The sequence below is a fragment of the Hemiscyllium ocellatum genome, chromosome 4 (assembly GCF_020745735.1).
Source record: "Hemiscyllium ocellatum isolate sHemOce1 chromosome 4, sHemOce1.pat.X.cur, whole genome shotgun sequence".
Taxonomy (NCBI): Eukaryota; Metazoa; Chordata; class Chondrichthyes; order Orectolobiformes; family Hemiscylliidae; genus Hemiscyllium; species Hemiscyllium ocellatum.
Genome location: NC_083404.1, coordinates 59,091,247 through 59,107,184, shown reverse-complemented (window position 1 = coordinate 59,107,184; position 15,938 = coordinate 59,091,247). Strand labels below are relative to the sequence as shown.

Here is a 15,938-nt window from a genome sequence, read left to right as displayed (position 1 = left end):
TGGACTGGTCTCTAAACCACAACCTCGTACTTACACAACTGCTACAGGAGAAACTTTTAATCCACCGAGAACCGAGAAAGGGCCTTCCAGTTAAACGGCACCTACATTTCCGTCTCAGACCACCTCCTTTCCCGAAGTTTCTTCTCTCACCGGTCACATCCCCAACCCCCCTCCAACCTTCCTCATAATCCAGTGCCGCCGCTGACAATCCGCTCCGCCGTTCGAATTTCGTATCCAAAACTCTGATTGGTTACTCCGGGTGACCAATCAGCGGCCGTATTACTGTTCACGGCAACCGGAAGTAGTTGGGCCAGCGGCGTGAGCATTTTTTGCTGCCAAGGTTCCTTTTTCCATACGGTTCAGTCGGAGATGGTAGGTGTAGTTAGGGTGAGTAGAAGGGAGGGAATGAAGGAAGAGAAACAGATCGATCCCGTAAATAATCTCGGAGCATTTGGCTTCATATTGTTAAAAAAAATCTTTAGGGGAGGAAAGAGGGATAGGGAGACAGGTTCTTGGTAACAGTCAGGGCCTCTGGCTTAGTGTGAAATGCGAGTTGTTGGAAACCATATGAGGCCTATCGATGAAAGGGTAATTGTGGCTTCTGTTTTGAGTTATATCGTATTGTTTGGCTACTGGTTCTAGGGAACTACAGCAGAGGCACTGTTAGGTGCCATTCAGCCCGTCATGTCTAGTTGAAAATTAGCTGGATGTATCGCTTGTTTAAAAAAAATCACACTTTCTCATGCTTACACCACTTCTTTAACTACCCACAAATCTCTCCTGCCTATTCTGTACAAGATTTAGGGAGTGGAGCGGTAGAATCGAGAGTGGAATAGAATGCTATTCACCATTCGTTCATGTTTTGAATTCAGTATGATTGTTAACACTCATGTCAATCTGCGCTGTCCTTTGTTTTAATTTACTCGTGTTACATGGGTGTCGCTGGCTGGGCCAGCATTTATTGCCCATCCCTAGTTGCCATTGAGAAGGTCATGGCGAGCTGTTGTCTTGAACATGCAATCCACTTATTGTAGATAACACTGACAATGCCATTAGTGAGACACTTCAAGGACTTTGACTCTGACAATGAAAAAAATGGCAATATACTTCCAAATCAGGACGGTGACTGGGATGGAGAGAAACTTGCAGGTTTCCCATGTATCTGCTGACCTTGTCCTTCTAGATGGAAGTGGTCATGGTTTTGAAAGGTCCTGTCTGAGTATCTTATATGATTTTCTTGCAATATGATGCCCAGAACTGTAATCAGTTTGTATCTAACTAGTGTTCTGTTTAGTTCTCTCATTATCTCCCTGCTCTTAATTTTATTAGTTGGGTGTAGACTATATCTTGTACATCCAGCAACACATTTTCAGCTCATCTCCCTGATCACCTTAACTATCACTATTACCTTCCAGGATCTGTGGACTTGTATCCAACATTCCTCTTCCTCGACATTAATATGTCCTAACAGGTTTTTGTGTACTTCTGTGCCTTATTTGGCTAACAACTGCATTGATTGTTCTCATTCAGATTCCTTCCTCACTAGGAACTATGACTAATTTTTGTATCCTCTGTAAGGGCTTAATTGTGTTCCATATGAGTTATCTTTATTGACTGTCCTTGTGTTACTTGTAAAACAACACATTCTCACATTTGCACATTCTCACATGACCTACCTTTCAATCCATGCTGACTATTGTTGCTTAATTTGCATCCTTCTAAATGATTTGTATTGTCTGAATTTTTTTCTCGTAATTTGTTTTTCATTGGATAGACTTTTTTTTGACCTGTAAAGAACTTGTAATATTCTTCCTCTAATTTTAAACAATGATTTGACTGGCTGAAACCTGTGACCAGAGGATTGGAAAATGACACAGCTTCACTTTCCTTGCTTAGTTTCTGCTAAAGTATATTATATTCTGTCCTGGACAGGCCCTGGCAATTTATCAACTTCTAAGATAAGCCTCTTAATACTATATTTTGCTAAATTAGATATATATATGTGTGTTTATCCTATGTAATATTTCTTTCACATGACTACATTGTCAGCCTCTTTAATGAGCACAGTTGCAAAGTCTTCATTAAGAGTCATGCCTGGGTCTTGGGAGTGGGAGTTTGAATTTCCTGTACATCTGCTGTTGTCAAATGTGGGAAGAAATTGCAGGTTTGGAATATACTGTTGAAGGAACTTGACCAGAGTCTGTAGTGCATCTTTAAATTGTTTGCATATGGCACAGACATACCCTGTTTTGACATATTTGCTTTGGTTTATGTTTCACTTTTGCCTTGTCTTAATCTGTCGCTATGCAGATGGAGGCCATTCAGCTCATTGTATGCACAGTGGCTCTCCAAATGAGCAATTCACCTTATGCTACCTTTCCTCAGCCTTTTCCCTGTAACTGTCTATAATTTTCCTATCAAATAAGTCTAATTCCCTTTTGAATGTCTCAATTGAGCCTGTGCTGAAAATGTGTTGCTGGAAAAGCGCAGCAGGTCAGGCAGCATCCAAAGAGCAGGAGAATCGACGTTTCGGGCATGAGCCTTTCCTGAAGAAGAGGTCATGCCTGAAACGTCGATTCTCCTGCTCTTTGGACGCTGCCTGACCTGCTGTGCTTTTCCAGCAACACATTTTCAGCTCTAATCTCCAGTATCTGCAGTCCTCACTTTCTCCTCAATTGAGCCTGTCTCCACTATATTTTTAAACCCTAATTAATTATGATGTGGAAATGTTTTTCCTCGGGGTGCTATTGTATATTTTGACCGTTATTTTAAAATTGTCTTTCTTGATCCTTACACTAGGGAACCAGTATCTTCTTATTTCTCTCCAAACACCTCATGATTTTGAATACCTCTGTCGAATCTCCTCTCCAAGTCACATAGTCCAATGTCCTGCAGTATATCTCTGGTTCAGGAATGAGGAACATCTGTACATTCTCATGAAATGTTTCTGCACTTGTCTCCAATTCTTCAGGTAGATTCTGGAGTCCAGAAGTTGTTGCACTTGTCCAACTGAAATGGATCTTTTCTTATACAAGTTTAACGCTAAGTCTGTTTCTCCCTCCTATCTTGCCTGGCTTCCCCTTAATTATATCTGTACTATTTGCTTCAGTCACACCCTGTGGTAGGAATTTCTGCATTCTCGCCAGCTTTCTGAAATTTGTTGCATTTCATGGTAATTATCTTATAAATGGCCATTCTCTCGACGAAAAGAAATGTGTCCACTCTATTTTAAGAAAAAGTAATAATTTTAAATGTTTATATTGGCCACTATAAGCATTTTTTTCAAAGGAGAAAAATCCAGCCTCTTGATTCTTTCTTATATATACTCTTAATTTTTCTGCACTCTATCCAATTCCTATTTATGATATGGTGACCAGACTGCACACAATGCTATGACTAAGTTTCAATTCAGATTTTGCGTAACATCCCTGCTTTTCAAGTTCTATCCCTCTAGAAGTAAAGCCTGGTGCTTAATTTGCTTTATTTGTGACCTGTAATCTGTAGCTGAACTTGTAATGATTTCTGAATTTGTATCCTACTGAGACCTGCACCTTCCAGATAACTGACTTGCTTATTCTGAGAAAGTGTAGAAGGTATGAGCAAGTAGGGAAATAATTAAGTTTAAGGTTGCATGACAAATGCTCAGCAAGCATGAATTTGACCAGATAAGAACTTGGAGTAAACAGTGAGGTGCTGGACACAAGGTAGTGGTTTAACGAGGTAAAGAACCTCCATTGTGTAATGCCAATTAACAAGGTGAGGAACATCCATTGTGTAATGCCAGATGGCTTAAACTTTGATGTTGATGCTTGCTGATCATAAAGGTCACCCAATCAATTTTGATGTTGCCTTATTTGGAAGTGAGTGTAAGTGACTATATAATTCCTTAAGAATCTGCAGTTTGAGAGAGAAGATCAAGAACTCATGTCTTTGTGTACATGGGCAATCGCTCTCTTTACATGGCTCGGAATAAAGGTAAAGAAGGTAGAGCCATACTGTGTCTGAGTGTTTGCTTCGACTGATATGTGGATACAGAAATGGGGTGACACTATGGTGAGCTGGGTAGGAGTCCAAGCGAATAGTTACGATTGGACAATGTCAGCGATCACCTGGAATATTGGTATCTGGAGATTAATGGACCCATAAGTGATATTTAAATCTTGATCCCTCTTGATATTCCTGTGTATCGGAAATGATCAGTCGCTTTCAATGGATTCCTCGAACAATAATTTGTTCAGTCGAGAGACACTGCTTCGTAAATGCACTGACAAACGGGTTCGAGTCCCCAGACATACAGAGTAAGAAAAGAGGAAATGTTAAGATACTTTCAGCAGCTAACATCATCTCTAGAGTTTCTCCATTCACATTCGAACCACCACCCTCCCCTCCACAACCTGACCCAACGGATTCAATCAGCTCCTCAGTCATGAGCACAAAAAGTGAAGAGGAAGTCGGGAGGCTTTTTGTCAGTGGCCTTCCTATGGACATTAAACCATGTGAGCTTTACCATCTTCTCTTTCGATCATTTATGGGATACGGAGGTTCACTGATCAAGTTAACATCAAAACATCCAGTTGGCTTTGTTACATTTGACAGCAGAGTGTGAGCAGAAGCACCAAAGAATGCTGCCTTCACCTAGCCTGCTGCTGTACTTCATGCTCAGATGCGCTGGTATCCTACTTCTGAAACATCTCCAAGATTGAAGTCTCTAAGTATTTAACTGCTCTTACCCAAAAATTCAGAATTCTCCGTGGAGTGATGCAGTAGGATAGACTGGATTTTGTTTTCAGGTTGAACTTTACTGAAGTAGATTTTGGATAACTGACTCATTTCCACTTGACTTGGATGGGGTGGAGTGGTCACTAATGACTGGATTTAAGAATTTTACTGGTGAACCTTTTTCCACTTGGGAGGATTCTGCAGATTCTATCTACTGCATGGACTAGTAATTTTTGTTGTTGTTATCATTGCAAATTGTGTGTTAATAACTTAAGTACTGGCAGTAAGCTGGTAGTGCCATCTAGGTGGTTATCATGAAATGATAAAAGGAGGGTATGAGAAAGTGTATAAGGTATGAGCAGGTAGGAAAGAGTTAAATTTAGGGTTGCTTGACAAAGGCTCAGCTAGCATGACTTTGACAAGATAAGAACTTGCAGTAAACAATGAGGTGCTAGTCGCAAGGGTGGTGGTTTAACAAGGTAAAGAGCATCCATTAAGTAATGTTAGGTAATGAGGTAAAGAATATCCATTGTATAATGTCAGTTATCAAGGTGAGGAATATCCATTGTGTAATGCAAAATGGCTTAATCTTTACTGTTGATGCTCGCTGATTGTAATGGTCACCCAGTCAATTTTGATGTTGCCTTATTTGGATGCTGCCCCTCTTAGGTGACTATATAATTCTTTAAGAATCTGCTGTTTAAGACAAGAACAAGAACTCATATTTATGTGTACATGCGCGATCATTTCTCTTTCCATGGCTCAGAATAAAGGTAAAAAAGGTAGAGCCATGCTCTGTCTGAGTGTTTGCTTCAACTGTTATGAGGATACAGAAACTGGTGGCATTGTTTCTATTAAAATGCACCCTCTCAGCTATTGTCTTCTGCCAATTTTTTCCTATTGTGCATAATTTTAATGTCCTCCCCTGTGTTTTTTTAAAGCCCATGATATGAACTACTCTCTTTGATTACTAAGTCCAAATCATAATGTACATTGTGAAAAGCAGTGTTTTTAGCATTGATCTTTTTGGAAAATCACTTTTAATTTCTTGCCATTCTTGATAATTACCATCTACTCCTATTTGCTGTTTTACCTTGAAGCCAATGAACAATCCATTGTGCTACATTCTGTTGCCTTGTTTGTTAGTATCATGTGGGGTGTACTTATGATAGAGGGAATTAATATTTAAGATTGTAGGTACAATGCCAATCAAGTGGGTTGCTTCGTACATTGTAGCATCAAGATTCTCAAATGTTCTTGTTGTTATCCAGACAAATGGGTATCTGCAGTTGTTGATCGCTGTCTAAAGGAACTATATTTTTGAAGTTTGGCAATGCAAAGTAATATATTAAACTTTTGCCACGAGATTGGAAATAGAATTGCATGTCAGGTTTACCAAACATATATTTTATCTTTTAATTTAATGGATTTGCTGACAAATGTCAAAGCTAGGATTTTAACATCAGACTAGTCTGTGACAAATGATATTAGAAAAACCAAGTAAAAACTCTCTAAGACAACTTAATGACTGTGTAATAATTCACATTTGATTGTCTTTCAGTCCAAATTGAAAATTGCATAGAAATGGATATCCAGAAGGACTTGCAGCCTCCAAAGCAACAACCCATGGTGTATATTTGTGGAGGTAATGATAACAACTTAGACTACAGTTGACGTTTCTCATTTTGAATAACAGCACAATCTGTTTTGTTAGATTCTTTATTTGATTTATTGTTACATGTACCTAGGTACAGTGAAAGATATTGTTTTGCATGTAGTAAAGGCAGATCATACCTTAATGTATTTTTTAAGGTAATACAGTAGAGCAAGGAATACAATGTTATGCTGCAGAGAAGGTGTACAAAGAGTGAGGTCAGCATTAAATTTGAAATTTGAGAAGTCCATTCTAATAACAATGGGGAAGAAACTGTTCTTCAATCTGTTGGTATATGTATTTAAGCTTTTGTATCTTCTGCCCAATGGAAGGGATTATAAGAGATTTAACTAGGGTGCAAAGGGTCTTTGATTATGTTGGCTGCTTTTCAAAGGCAGTGAGAAGTATAGGTGGAGTCAATGAAAGGAAGGTCAGCTTGCATGATGGCCTGGACTGTGTTCACAACTCCCTGTAGTTTCTAATGGTCCTGGGCAGAATAGTTGTGACACGAAGGTGTGATGCATCCAGAAAGAATGCTTTCTATGGTGCATCTATAAAAGATGTTTGGTGTCTTTATAGATATGCCAAATTTCCTTAGCCTTCTGGGTAAGTAGAATCACTGTTGTATCAATGTGGATGGACCAGGACAGATTGGAGACTGTCACTCTAGGAACTTAATGCACTCAACCATCTCCACCTCCGCTTCATTGCTGTAGATAGGGCTTGCTCTCCACCTTGCTTCCAGTCCTTTCATTTCCCTGATGTTGAGGGATAAGGTGATTGAAATTTTTTAGTTATTCTCATCACCATAGAGTTCTTACAAAATCCAGAAGCTTTGAAAACTTGTCATGTACATTATGTGAAACTCTTCACTTCAAAGCAATACATATTAAATTTATAGATATTTCATCCTTCATGTTGACTTTGCTGTTTTTATTTTCATATACTATCAAATTACAAAAGCATTTCTCCAAGGTATCCAATTGCTTTTATTAACTATAATTAGTACAGCGATAAGCACTCTATAGAAAATATTATCTTGTGATTCAGCTTTTTGTAATGCAGTATTCATCATTATTTGGTTTCCTCTTGAGGATCGATTTTGTCATCTGGCATGTTTGGTAACAAATCTCAACTGTGAGATTGTTTCGTTTGTGTTGTTGCAATTTCAAGTTTCTGCCTTAGTTACTAATTTTTCCACTTGTCTAACAGGGTGTCCTCTTTTTAAAAAAATAAGCAAAGTAGCAGTCTACAATGGCAGATTTACACCTCTAAACTTGCCAGTTTTCTTTAAAAGTTGTGGACAAATAATGTGCTTCACTTTTGGGATTTAATGGTACAAGAAGAAAAGGCACGTTGCTGTCAGGATGGTCTGATGCACTGTTCAGTGACTGACTTAACAGCATGCACTGCAACTGGAGAATTGGTGTCATAGTTCAAATGCCTGCTATAAAGATAGGAAATGAAAATGTTTGCATTAGCATTGCAATTTGAGGTTAGTAAAATTGGGTGGAGTGGGAAAAACCAGTTGCGTTAAGTTTTAGTGAGCATACCTTGTATAAATTGTTGGATTTATTTTGTTGTTTACCCTGACTTTCAATGATAAAGTGATAAAGAAAAATGCAGTTGTGCCACTGCAATTGAAACTGAACAAAGTGTCTATTTCCTGATCACTGCCTTCTCCATCCATTGAGGTAGATACGATAGCAGGAACTGCAGATTGCTTCCAGTACTGTGTCATAAGCATTTGCTGCCTCCAATATTTAAAACTACAAAATAGAATGAGAGTGATTTTGACATCAGAAAAAAAAAGCTTCAATATTTGCATCAGTGTTATTATTTTCAGCTGACAAGTAGTATTGGACAAGTGACATTCTAGACTGAAACGTGGCATGATCGATAATATTTTGATCTATTCTGGTTTTAACAAAATAGTTGTTTATTAAAATGTAAGAATGCAGTGCTTGCAGGTTTTGCTTTGACAACAGTAAAATTGAAGTTTATTATATAAAAGAAATTTTAAAACAATTTATAATTTCATATTTTCAAGCACGGTAAAAATATGGTCCCAATAATTCCAAAAATTCCTTTATAAATTGAAAAAAATGAAAAAAAACCTGTACAGTAAGCAAAACCTTGTGATGTCAGCTTGAGACTGGAGCTGCAAATAGCTTCTTCCTGAAGCTGATAGATACTTGAGTTTAAATGTACTTAGCTTTAAGTAACCCCTTTAGGATTTTATTTCTGGCCAGGATCTCATACTAACTGTAATGTAGCCTAGTTCACTTTAAGTTGTTCTCATCTTGGGAACACTGATCCAATCAACCAGAGACTTCACAGGACTGCTCCATTCAAAGTAAAACTAAAACCAAAGGTCGGTCTCTCTCTAAGCTATCAGTATCTTCCTTAAACTTAAACAAAACCAAATTCCAGAAGTGTCCAGCAAACCTTAAGCTCCCATTGTTCATCTTGGTAGGTCTCAAAACAAATTAAAATAAACAAAAGTCCAATAATAGTGCACAAAAACCTATTCAATCTAAAGCCAGGCCTCAAAGTGGTGACATATAACGTTTTGTTGTACTCATTTGAATAAATGTGACACAGCCAATTCAATTCAGAAAATAAGTCACAATGGCAACTTAAAAGTTAATTATTAACCTCAGGCACAAAGATAACCCTCACGTTAATAACTCAAATATAAATGTATAGTATCACTTTTAACATTACAAAAGTTAAAGTATTTGTTAATTTTCCTTGGTTTCTTCATAGATCTTGGCTTCTTCATAGATCTTGGCTTCTTCATAGATTCAATGCCATCTGGGTTGTTGATCCCAACACCCCACACATTTTATCCAGTTAGGAGAATTTGAAGTTAGATGTCTTGTTTGTAAAATGTATTATCTTTAACTAAACTTGTCATTAGATGTACCATGCAAGAAAATAACTTGTTGGTCCTACAATCATAATTCACAATTGTATGCGTTGTGTTGGTGTTTCTTTCATTTGGGAGTGACTGCTCATTTATGATTTCTTGACATTTTTGCACCATCTAAATTTTCTGTACTATCATAATTACAAGAGATCACCTTGAATGTACCACCTTTTGCCTCCTAATTTGAGGTCAATAAATTGTTGTATTCTCATTTAGCTAGTTAAGGTTACCAAATTGATGCTTCATTTCGTAAACTGTTTGCAATCAGAACCTTTTCCAATTTTTAAAGCTACAGGATTCTCATACCATTTTCTAATGAAGCATCATCATTGTACATTAAAGACCTATGCATGTGCCTAGTAATCTTTGTTTACATCTGACAGTTTAAATTGACACCAGTACAAGTGAGTAGATTTGTCTGTATAAACTGGCAACAGGTTTCACTGACAAATGCAGAATGTATTCCTCTTGATGTGTAAGTGTTATTCAGAAAACCAGTTTTTTCGTACATGTACACAGGACTGTACACATTAATGTATGTTTATGCACCTTTTTTAAAAAAAAGTAAAATGAATCTGACACCAGTATAACTAAGACAGAAGTTGAACACTGATCTCTTGAATTATTTATTTATTACAGAATGTCATACAGAAAATGAAATTAAAGCAAGAGATCCAATCCGATGCCGAGAATGTGGTTACAGAATAATGTACAAGAAGAGAACAAAGAGATGTATCCTTAAACAATTTAGCATACAATGATTTAATATCTTGATGTTTTGCCTGTAATACAAGCTGTGTACATGGGGATCTAAGCTAAAACCTGACTATTATTAAGTCCTTTTCCTTATGCATTTTTATTAATAATATCAAAGTTTGAGCTTAGATTGCTGAATTAAGCGTAGTAAAGCTATTAACTGTTGAAAGCTACAGCAAGTCTTCACTTACATTTACATTCTTAAAATCATATCTCTAAGTGAAACATAAAAACTAAGTGCAGAAACTTGGAGGTCTGGCCAGCAGAAAAGTCATACTGGGCTCAAATATTCAATTCTTACTCTCGCACATCTCTCATTCTCTTTCTCTCTCTACAGATGCTACCATCCTGCTGTGTTTCTCCATCACATACTATTTTTGATTTAGATCTCAGCATCCAGACAACTTGCTTCAAATGAAGCATGATTTCCCAAAACAATTAATGTCAGAGTTGTTTCGGTGAGGGAAATAAGTACACAGATTGAAATACTGAACTGTAAACATTTTCCTAGTTAAAAGTTCTTGCAAACTAAAATAAGTCACTAAATATCAAATAAATACTGTATTGATTGGAACACCTTATATTTTAAAAGAATTTCTTGAAGTGTTGTTGTATTTTTAGATTGGCCAGGTGCCAGTGAATGGCAGAGTTAGTTGGTTCAGGTATTTGCTGGCAAGGCCTGCATCAAACGGCTTTCGTTAGTAGATAGATCCTGTGTTCTAAGTGCTGAATGGGAGGGAGCAGCCACAAGCTGAGAACAATTGCAGAACAAACCCAGGACCAATGTAGAAAAGAGAGTAATGGAAGGAGCCCAAGCAAAAAACCAAGCAGCGTGAGAGGAGCAGCTGAAGTGTCCAGTGCTTACAACAGACACTCGGAACTTTAAAAGTAACAATTGATGGTTGTGTCAGACCTGGGAAGGAGTCTTGAAGACCTGAGGGAAGGACCATAATCACTGCAGAGGTCATAATGATGTTAACATGAAACTCCATGTTAAATGAATATATTGACAATGCTTTATTTGCATTGGTAATGTTATGAGAACTTAGGGGACTTAACTGTATTAAGTAGCTCTAGTTTTTAAAATTTATTTTCTTCCTTAACTTGAATCTTTGCAGTGGTTGTTTTTGATGCCCGGTGAAATTCAACATCTTTCTTAAATTTGCACCGAAAGATTTGCAAGTGTTTCTGTCCAGCCTTGTTTCTCATGTAAATTTCAGACAGGAAGTCTTTTTTTTTGTTGTTGTTATTTCTCACATTCTTCAAAAAGTATTTACAAGATGTTCTGTTTTATTTGATGGAAATAAATTACTTTACATAATTGATATTTTTCCAGTTTGTTACATGATAATTTCATTTTCTTTGATTATTCACAATATAAAATATCATGTGATCCTCTCACCTCACTGAGGATTAACTGCATAAAAGGAAACATTTTATCAAAATAACAGTAACTATGTCTGACAAACCTGCAAATGCCAAGATGTGGCACCATCCAAAGACTCGTCCTTCAAAACAAAGTAAAGCAAGATTGATTTTATTTTGTAGTTTTTCTGACAGAAGTTTTTTTTATTATTATTTGTAGGTATTGCTGACTAAGCCAGCATTTGCCCATCTCTGATTGCCCAAACGGCAGTTAAAAGTCAAGTACATTGCTGTGGGCCTGGAGTCACGTGTAAGCTAAACTGGATAAGAATGGCATATTTGCTTTCTAGAATGACATTTCTGAACTGGATAGGTTTTTACCACCATGATTACAAGATCTGCCAATAGGCTAGCTTTTTGTTCAAATTGTTTACAATAGTGGAATTCAAACTTCTGTCTCCAGAACGTGGGAGGGGAAGGAGAATGCTGTTGATGTTCAAGGTTTTAGGTGGGTACCTATCAATAGTACTTATTATATTGTGTGGGGTTTGCCACTCCTTTCACTGACACTCGGTGTCAGCATTGTGTATAGCCGATATAATGCACAACAGTTAGTTACCAAGACTTCTCAACAGCATCTTCTAAACCACTGATCCCTACCACTACAATGAACAAGGCGTCGGATACATGGAAAGATACTACCTGCAAATTCCTTTCCAAGACACCATCCTGATTGCTAGATCAAAGTCTTGTAAGTCCTTTCCTGATAACAATCTCTGGATGTGCCTCCACCACATGGACAGCAGTGTTTCAAGAACGTAGCACACCTTTATTGACTATCCTTGGGCAATAAAGGATGGTCCATAAATGCTAGGAAAGCCAGTGATGCCCACATTCCCACAACTTGAAAAAGAGGGCAGTATCACATCACTGTTTCTTGTAGATGGTTTGGTGTGTAATCCAGTGAATTATTTACTGCAGAATGCCCTGTCTTTGTTGCTACTATGTTTGTAGCTTGTCTAATTATATTCTGAATGATGATGTCTTGCTTCAACCTGGTGGTGGTGAATGGTTGAATGAGGTTGAATAAATCTTACCTCAAATGCCAAAGAAAAATCATGCAGCATGCCTCAATGAGTACCACCCAATGGCTCTGAACTCAATAGATTAGTCACAGCTCACACAATTACAAAGGATCAAGGTAATTTGATAGCTTGTCAAATTACCTTGATCCTTTGCAATTTGCCTACTGGCACAACAGGTTCACAGCAAATACCATCTTCCTAGCCCTATACTTATCCCTGAAACATCTGGATAACAAGGATATCTATGTAAGGTGTCTACTTATTGACTACAGTTCTGCCTTCAACACAATGATTCCAAATTCATTTGGTGGGTGGCAGTGGCAAGCACTGCTGCCTCACAGTGCCAGAGCCCTGGGTTCAATTCCCGCCTCAGGCGACTGACTGTGAGGAGTTTGCACGTTCTCCCCGTGTCTGCGTGGGTTTCCTCTGGGTGCTCCGGTTTCCTCCCACAGTCCAATGATGTGCGGGTCAGGTGAATTGGCCATGCTAAATTGCCCGTAGTGTTAGGTAAGGTAAATGTAGGGGTATGGGTGGGGTCAGCTTCGACAGGTCGGTGTGGACTTGTTGGGCCAAAGGGTCTGTTTCCACATTGTAAGTAGTCTAATCTCTCAACTCCAAGACCTAAGTTTTGACTCCCTTCTGTGATCGGATCCTCGACTTTGACCCATAGACTGCACTCAGTAAGAATAGGTGACAACACCTTCTCCACCATAATCCTCAACACTAGTGCCCACAAAGCTGTGTACTCAGCTCCCTTTTGTATTCCTTTAGGCTCACGACTGTGTGGCCAAGTTCCACTCCAACTCCATTTATAGATTTGCTGACATCACTGGTGTGGGTTGGATCTCAAGCAAGGCAGAATACAGGAAAGAGATTGAGTGCTTAGCAGCATGGTGTAAAGATGACAATTTCTGCATCAACATCAGCTAAACAAAGGAGCTGATCATTGACTTCAGGAAGTAGAGTGGTATCTATGGTGCTGAGGTGGTGATGGTCGAAAACGTCAAATTCCTGTTTTTGACAATCATCAGCAATCTATCCTGGTCCAGCCATGTCGACATGGTCAAGAAAGCACAACACTGTCTATTTCCTCAAGAGGCTAAAGAAATTTGGTATGTCTGAGGATTCTTACCAGTTTTTATAGATGCACCACAGAAAGCATCTTGTTTGGATGCATCACAACTTAGTTTGGCAACTGCTGTTCTGAAGGACGCAACAGAGTTGTGAACACAGCCCAGCCTTCCATCCATTGACTTCATCCTGTGTAAGGAGACAAGAATAGTTAATGGTCTCAGTTTGTGATTGATCCTTCCAAGGGGATCCCTGTATGGACCAACTTAGATCGCTGATGGGAAGTGAGAAGATAACATCCAATACTAGGATCCTATTCTTAAACAAAGAAAACTACAATACAATGGGAGAGGAGTTGGCTAAAGTAGTCTAGAAGCAAAAGACTTTATTATGGAACAGTGGAGGACTTTCAAAGCAATTTTTCAAAGTGTTCAGCAAAAGTACCTAACCAGTAAAAAGGAGTAATCAGCCACCAATGCTTCAGGAAATAAGGGAGGATATCAAATTGAAAGGTAAGGCACAGAAAGTGGCAAAGACCAGTGGGAAACTAGAAAATTGGGAAAACTTTAAAGGTCAACAGGAAACCACAAAAAAAGCAATAAAGAAAGATTGTGAGAGTAAACTAGCACAGAATATAAAAGCAAACGTTTCTACAAATGTATAAAATGAAAAAGAGTGGCTAAGGTAAATGAAGATGAGAAGGGGTATTTAATAATGGGAAATGAGGAAATAGCTGAGGCATTGAACAGGTGTTTTATGTCAGTCATTGCAGTAGAGGACATGAATAACATGCCAGTATTGATGACAAGGAGACTAAGATGAAGACCTAGAAAATATTATCGTGAAAGAGAGAGTTTTGAGCAAGTTAATGGAGCTAAAGGTAAATAGGTCTCCTGGCCCTGATGGAATGCAATCCAAGGTACTAAAAGAGGTGGTAGAGGAATAGCAAATGGTCTCATGGTAATTTTCCAAAATTTGCGAGACTCTAGGGCAGTTCCAGCACATTGGAATATAGCAAATGTGACACTACCATTTCAAAAAGGAGGTAGACAAAAGATGGAAAATTATAGGCTGGTTAGCTTAACTTCTGTAGCAGGGAAAATACTTGAATCTGACATCAAGGAAGAAATAGCAAGGCATCTAGATAGAAGTTGTCCCATTGGGCAAATGGAGCATGGGTTCATGAAAGGCAGGTCATGTTTAATTGATTTACTGGAATTCTACGAAGACATTACTAGTGCAGTGGACAATGGGGACCCAGTAAATGTGGTGTATCTATATTTCTAAAAGGCATTTGACAAGGTGCTGCACAAAAGGTTGCTGTATAAGATAAAGATACATGGCATTTTGGGCAATGCATTAGCATGGATAGAGAATTGGTAAACTAACAGGAAACAAAGAATGGGATAAATAAGTGTTTTTTCTGTTTGGTGATCAGTGACTCACATTGTGCCTCAGGGATCAGTTTTGGGATCACAAGTGTTGACAATTTCCATAGATAATTTGACATTGGGGCCCATGTCTCATATGTCAAAGTTCCTGATGATACTAAGATGAGTGGTAGAGCAAAGTGTGCCAAGGGATATAGATAGTTTAGGTGAGTGGGTAAAGGTCTGGCAAATGGAGTACAATGTTGATAAATGTGAAGTCATCCATTTTGGTTGGAATAACACTAAAAAGAACTATTATTTGAATGGTAAATAGTTGCAGCATGCAGAGGGACCTGGGTGTTCTTGTGCAGGTGCAAACGTTACTTAAGAAGGCAAATGAAATTTTGTCCTTCATTGCTAGGGCGATTGAGTTTAAAAGCAGGGAAGTTATGTTCCAGCTGTACAGGGTGCTGGTTAGACCACACCTGGGGTATTGTGTGCAGTTATGGTCTCCCTACTTGAGAAAGGATGTACTAGCCCTGGAGGAGGTGCAGAGGAGATTCAGTAGGTTGATTCTGGAGTTGAGAGGGTTGGCTTATAAAGAGAGCTGAATAGACTGGGATTATATTCACTGGAATTTAGAATGGGGGAGGGATCTTATTGAAAAATAACATTTTGAAGGAATTGGATAAGACAGAAGCAGGGATGATGTTTCCACTGGCGGAATCTAGAACAAGATAGCATAGCCTCAAAATTAGAGGGAGCAGATTTAGGACTGAATTGAGGAGAAACTACTTGTCCAAAGGGTTGAGAATCTGTGGAATTCTCTGCCCAGTCAAGTGGTTGAAGCTTCCTCATTGAATGCTTTTAAACTTTGAGCAGTAAAGGAATGAAGGGTTACGTGAGAAGGTAAGTAGAACTGAGGGCACGAAAAGATCAGCCATGAGATTATTGATGGCAGAACTGGCTCAAAGGGCTAGATGGCC

General features: G+C 38.4%; 2 protein-coding genes across 4 annotated transcripts in view; one reads left to right on the top strand and one right to left on the bottom strand.

Moving 5' to 3' along the window:
* The window catches only part of fbxo43 (F-box protein 43), a 34,585-nt gene extending 34,484 nt beyond the window's left edge, over positions 1-101 (bottom strand). The window contains exon 1 of the mRNA XM_060824286.1: positions 35-101. The gene's annotated coding sequence lies outside the window, so the exon portion shown is untranslated. The remainder of the gene's footprint in view (positions 1-34) is intronic.
* Positions 102-289: 188 nt separating this feature from the next.
* Positions 290-11,386, top strand: polr2k (RNA polymerase II, I and III subunit K). 3 transcript variants are annotated; one of them, XM_060824284.1, is made up of 4 exons: positions 290-372; positions 6,281-6,364; positions 9,945-10,037; positions 11,180-11,386. In XM_060824284.1, the coding sequence occupies exons 2-4, from the start codon at positions 6,304-6,306 to the stop codon at positions 11,200-11,202; spliced, it is 177 nt and encodes a 58-aa protein (XP_060680267.1). In that variant the 5' UTR covers positions 290-372; positions 6,281-6,303; the 3' UTR covers positions 11,203-11,386. The 3 variants fall into 3 exon arrangements, with proteins under 3 accessions (XP_060680267.1, XP_060680266.1, XP_060680268.1); XM_060824283.1 differs by having other exon boundaries at positions 303-387; XM_060824285.1 differs by lacking the exon at positions 290-372 and adding an exon at positions 451-588.
* The last annotated feature ends 4,552 nt before the right edge of the window (positions 11,387-15,938 follow it).

Coding starts and splice junctions, on each gene's coding strand:
- polr2k (XM_060824284.1), top strand. CDS start 6,304: ATGGATATCCAGAAGGACTTGCAGCCTCCAAAGCAACAACCCATGGTG. Junction 6,365..9,944: donor CATGGTGTATATTTGTGGAG/GTAATGATAACA, acceptor TATTTATTACAG/AATGTCATACAGAAAATGAA. Junction 10,038..11,179: donor CAAGAAGAGAACAAAGAGAT/GTATCCTTAAAC, acceptor GAATCTTTGCAG/TGGTTGTTTTTGATGCCCGG.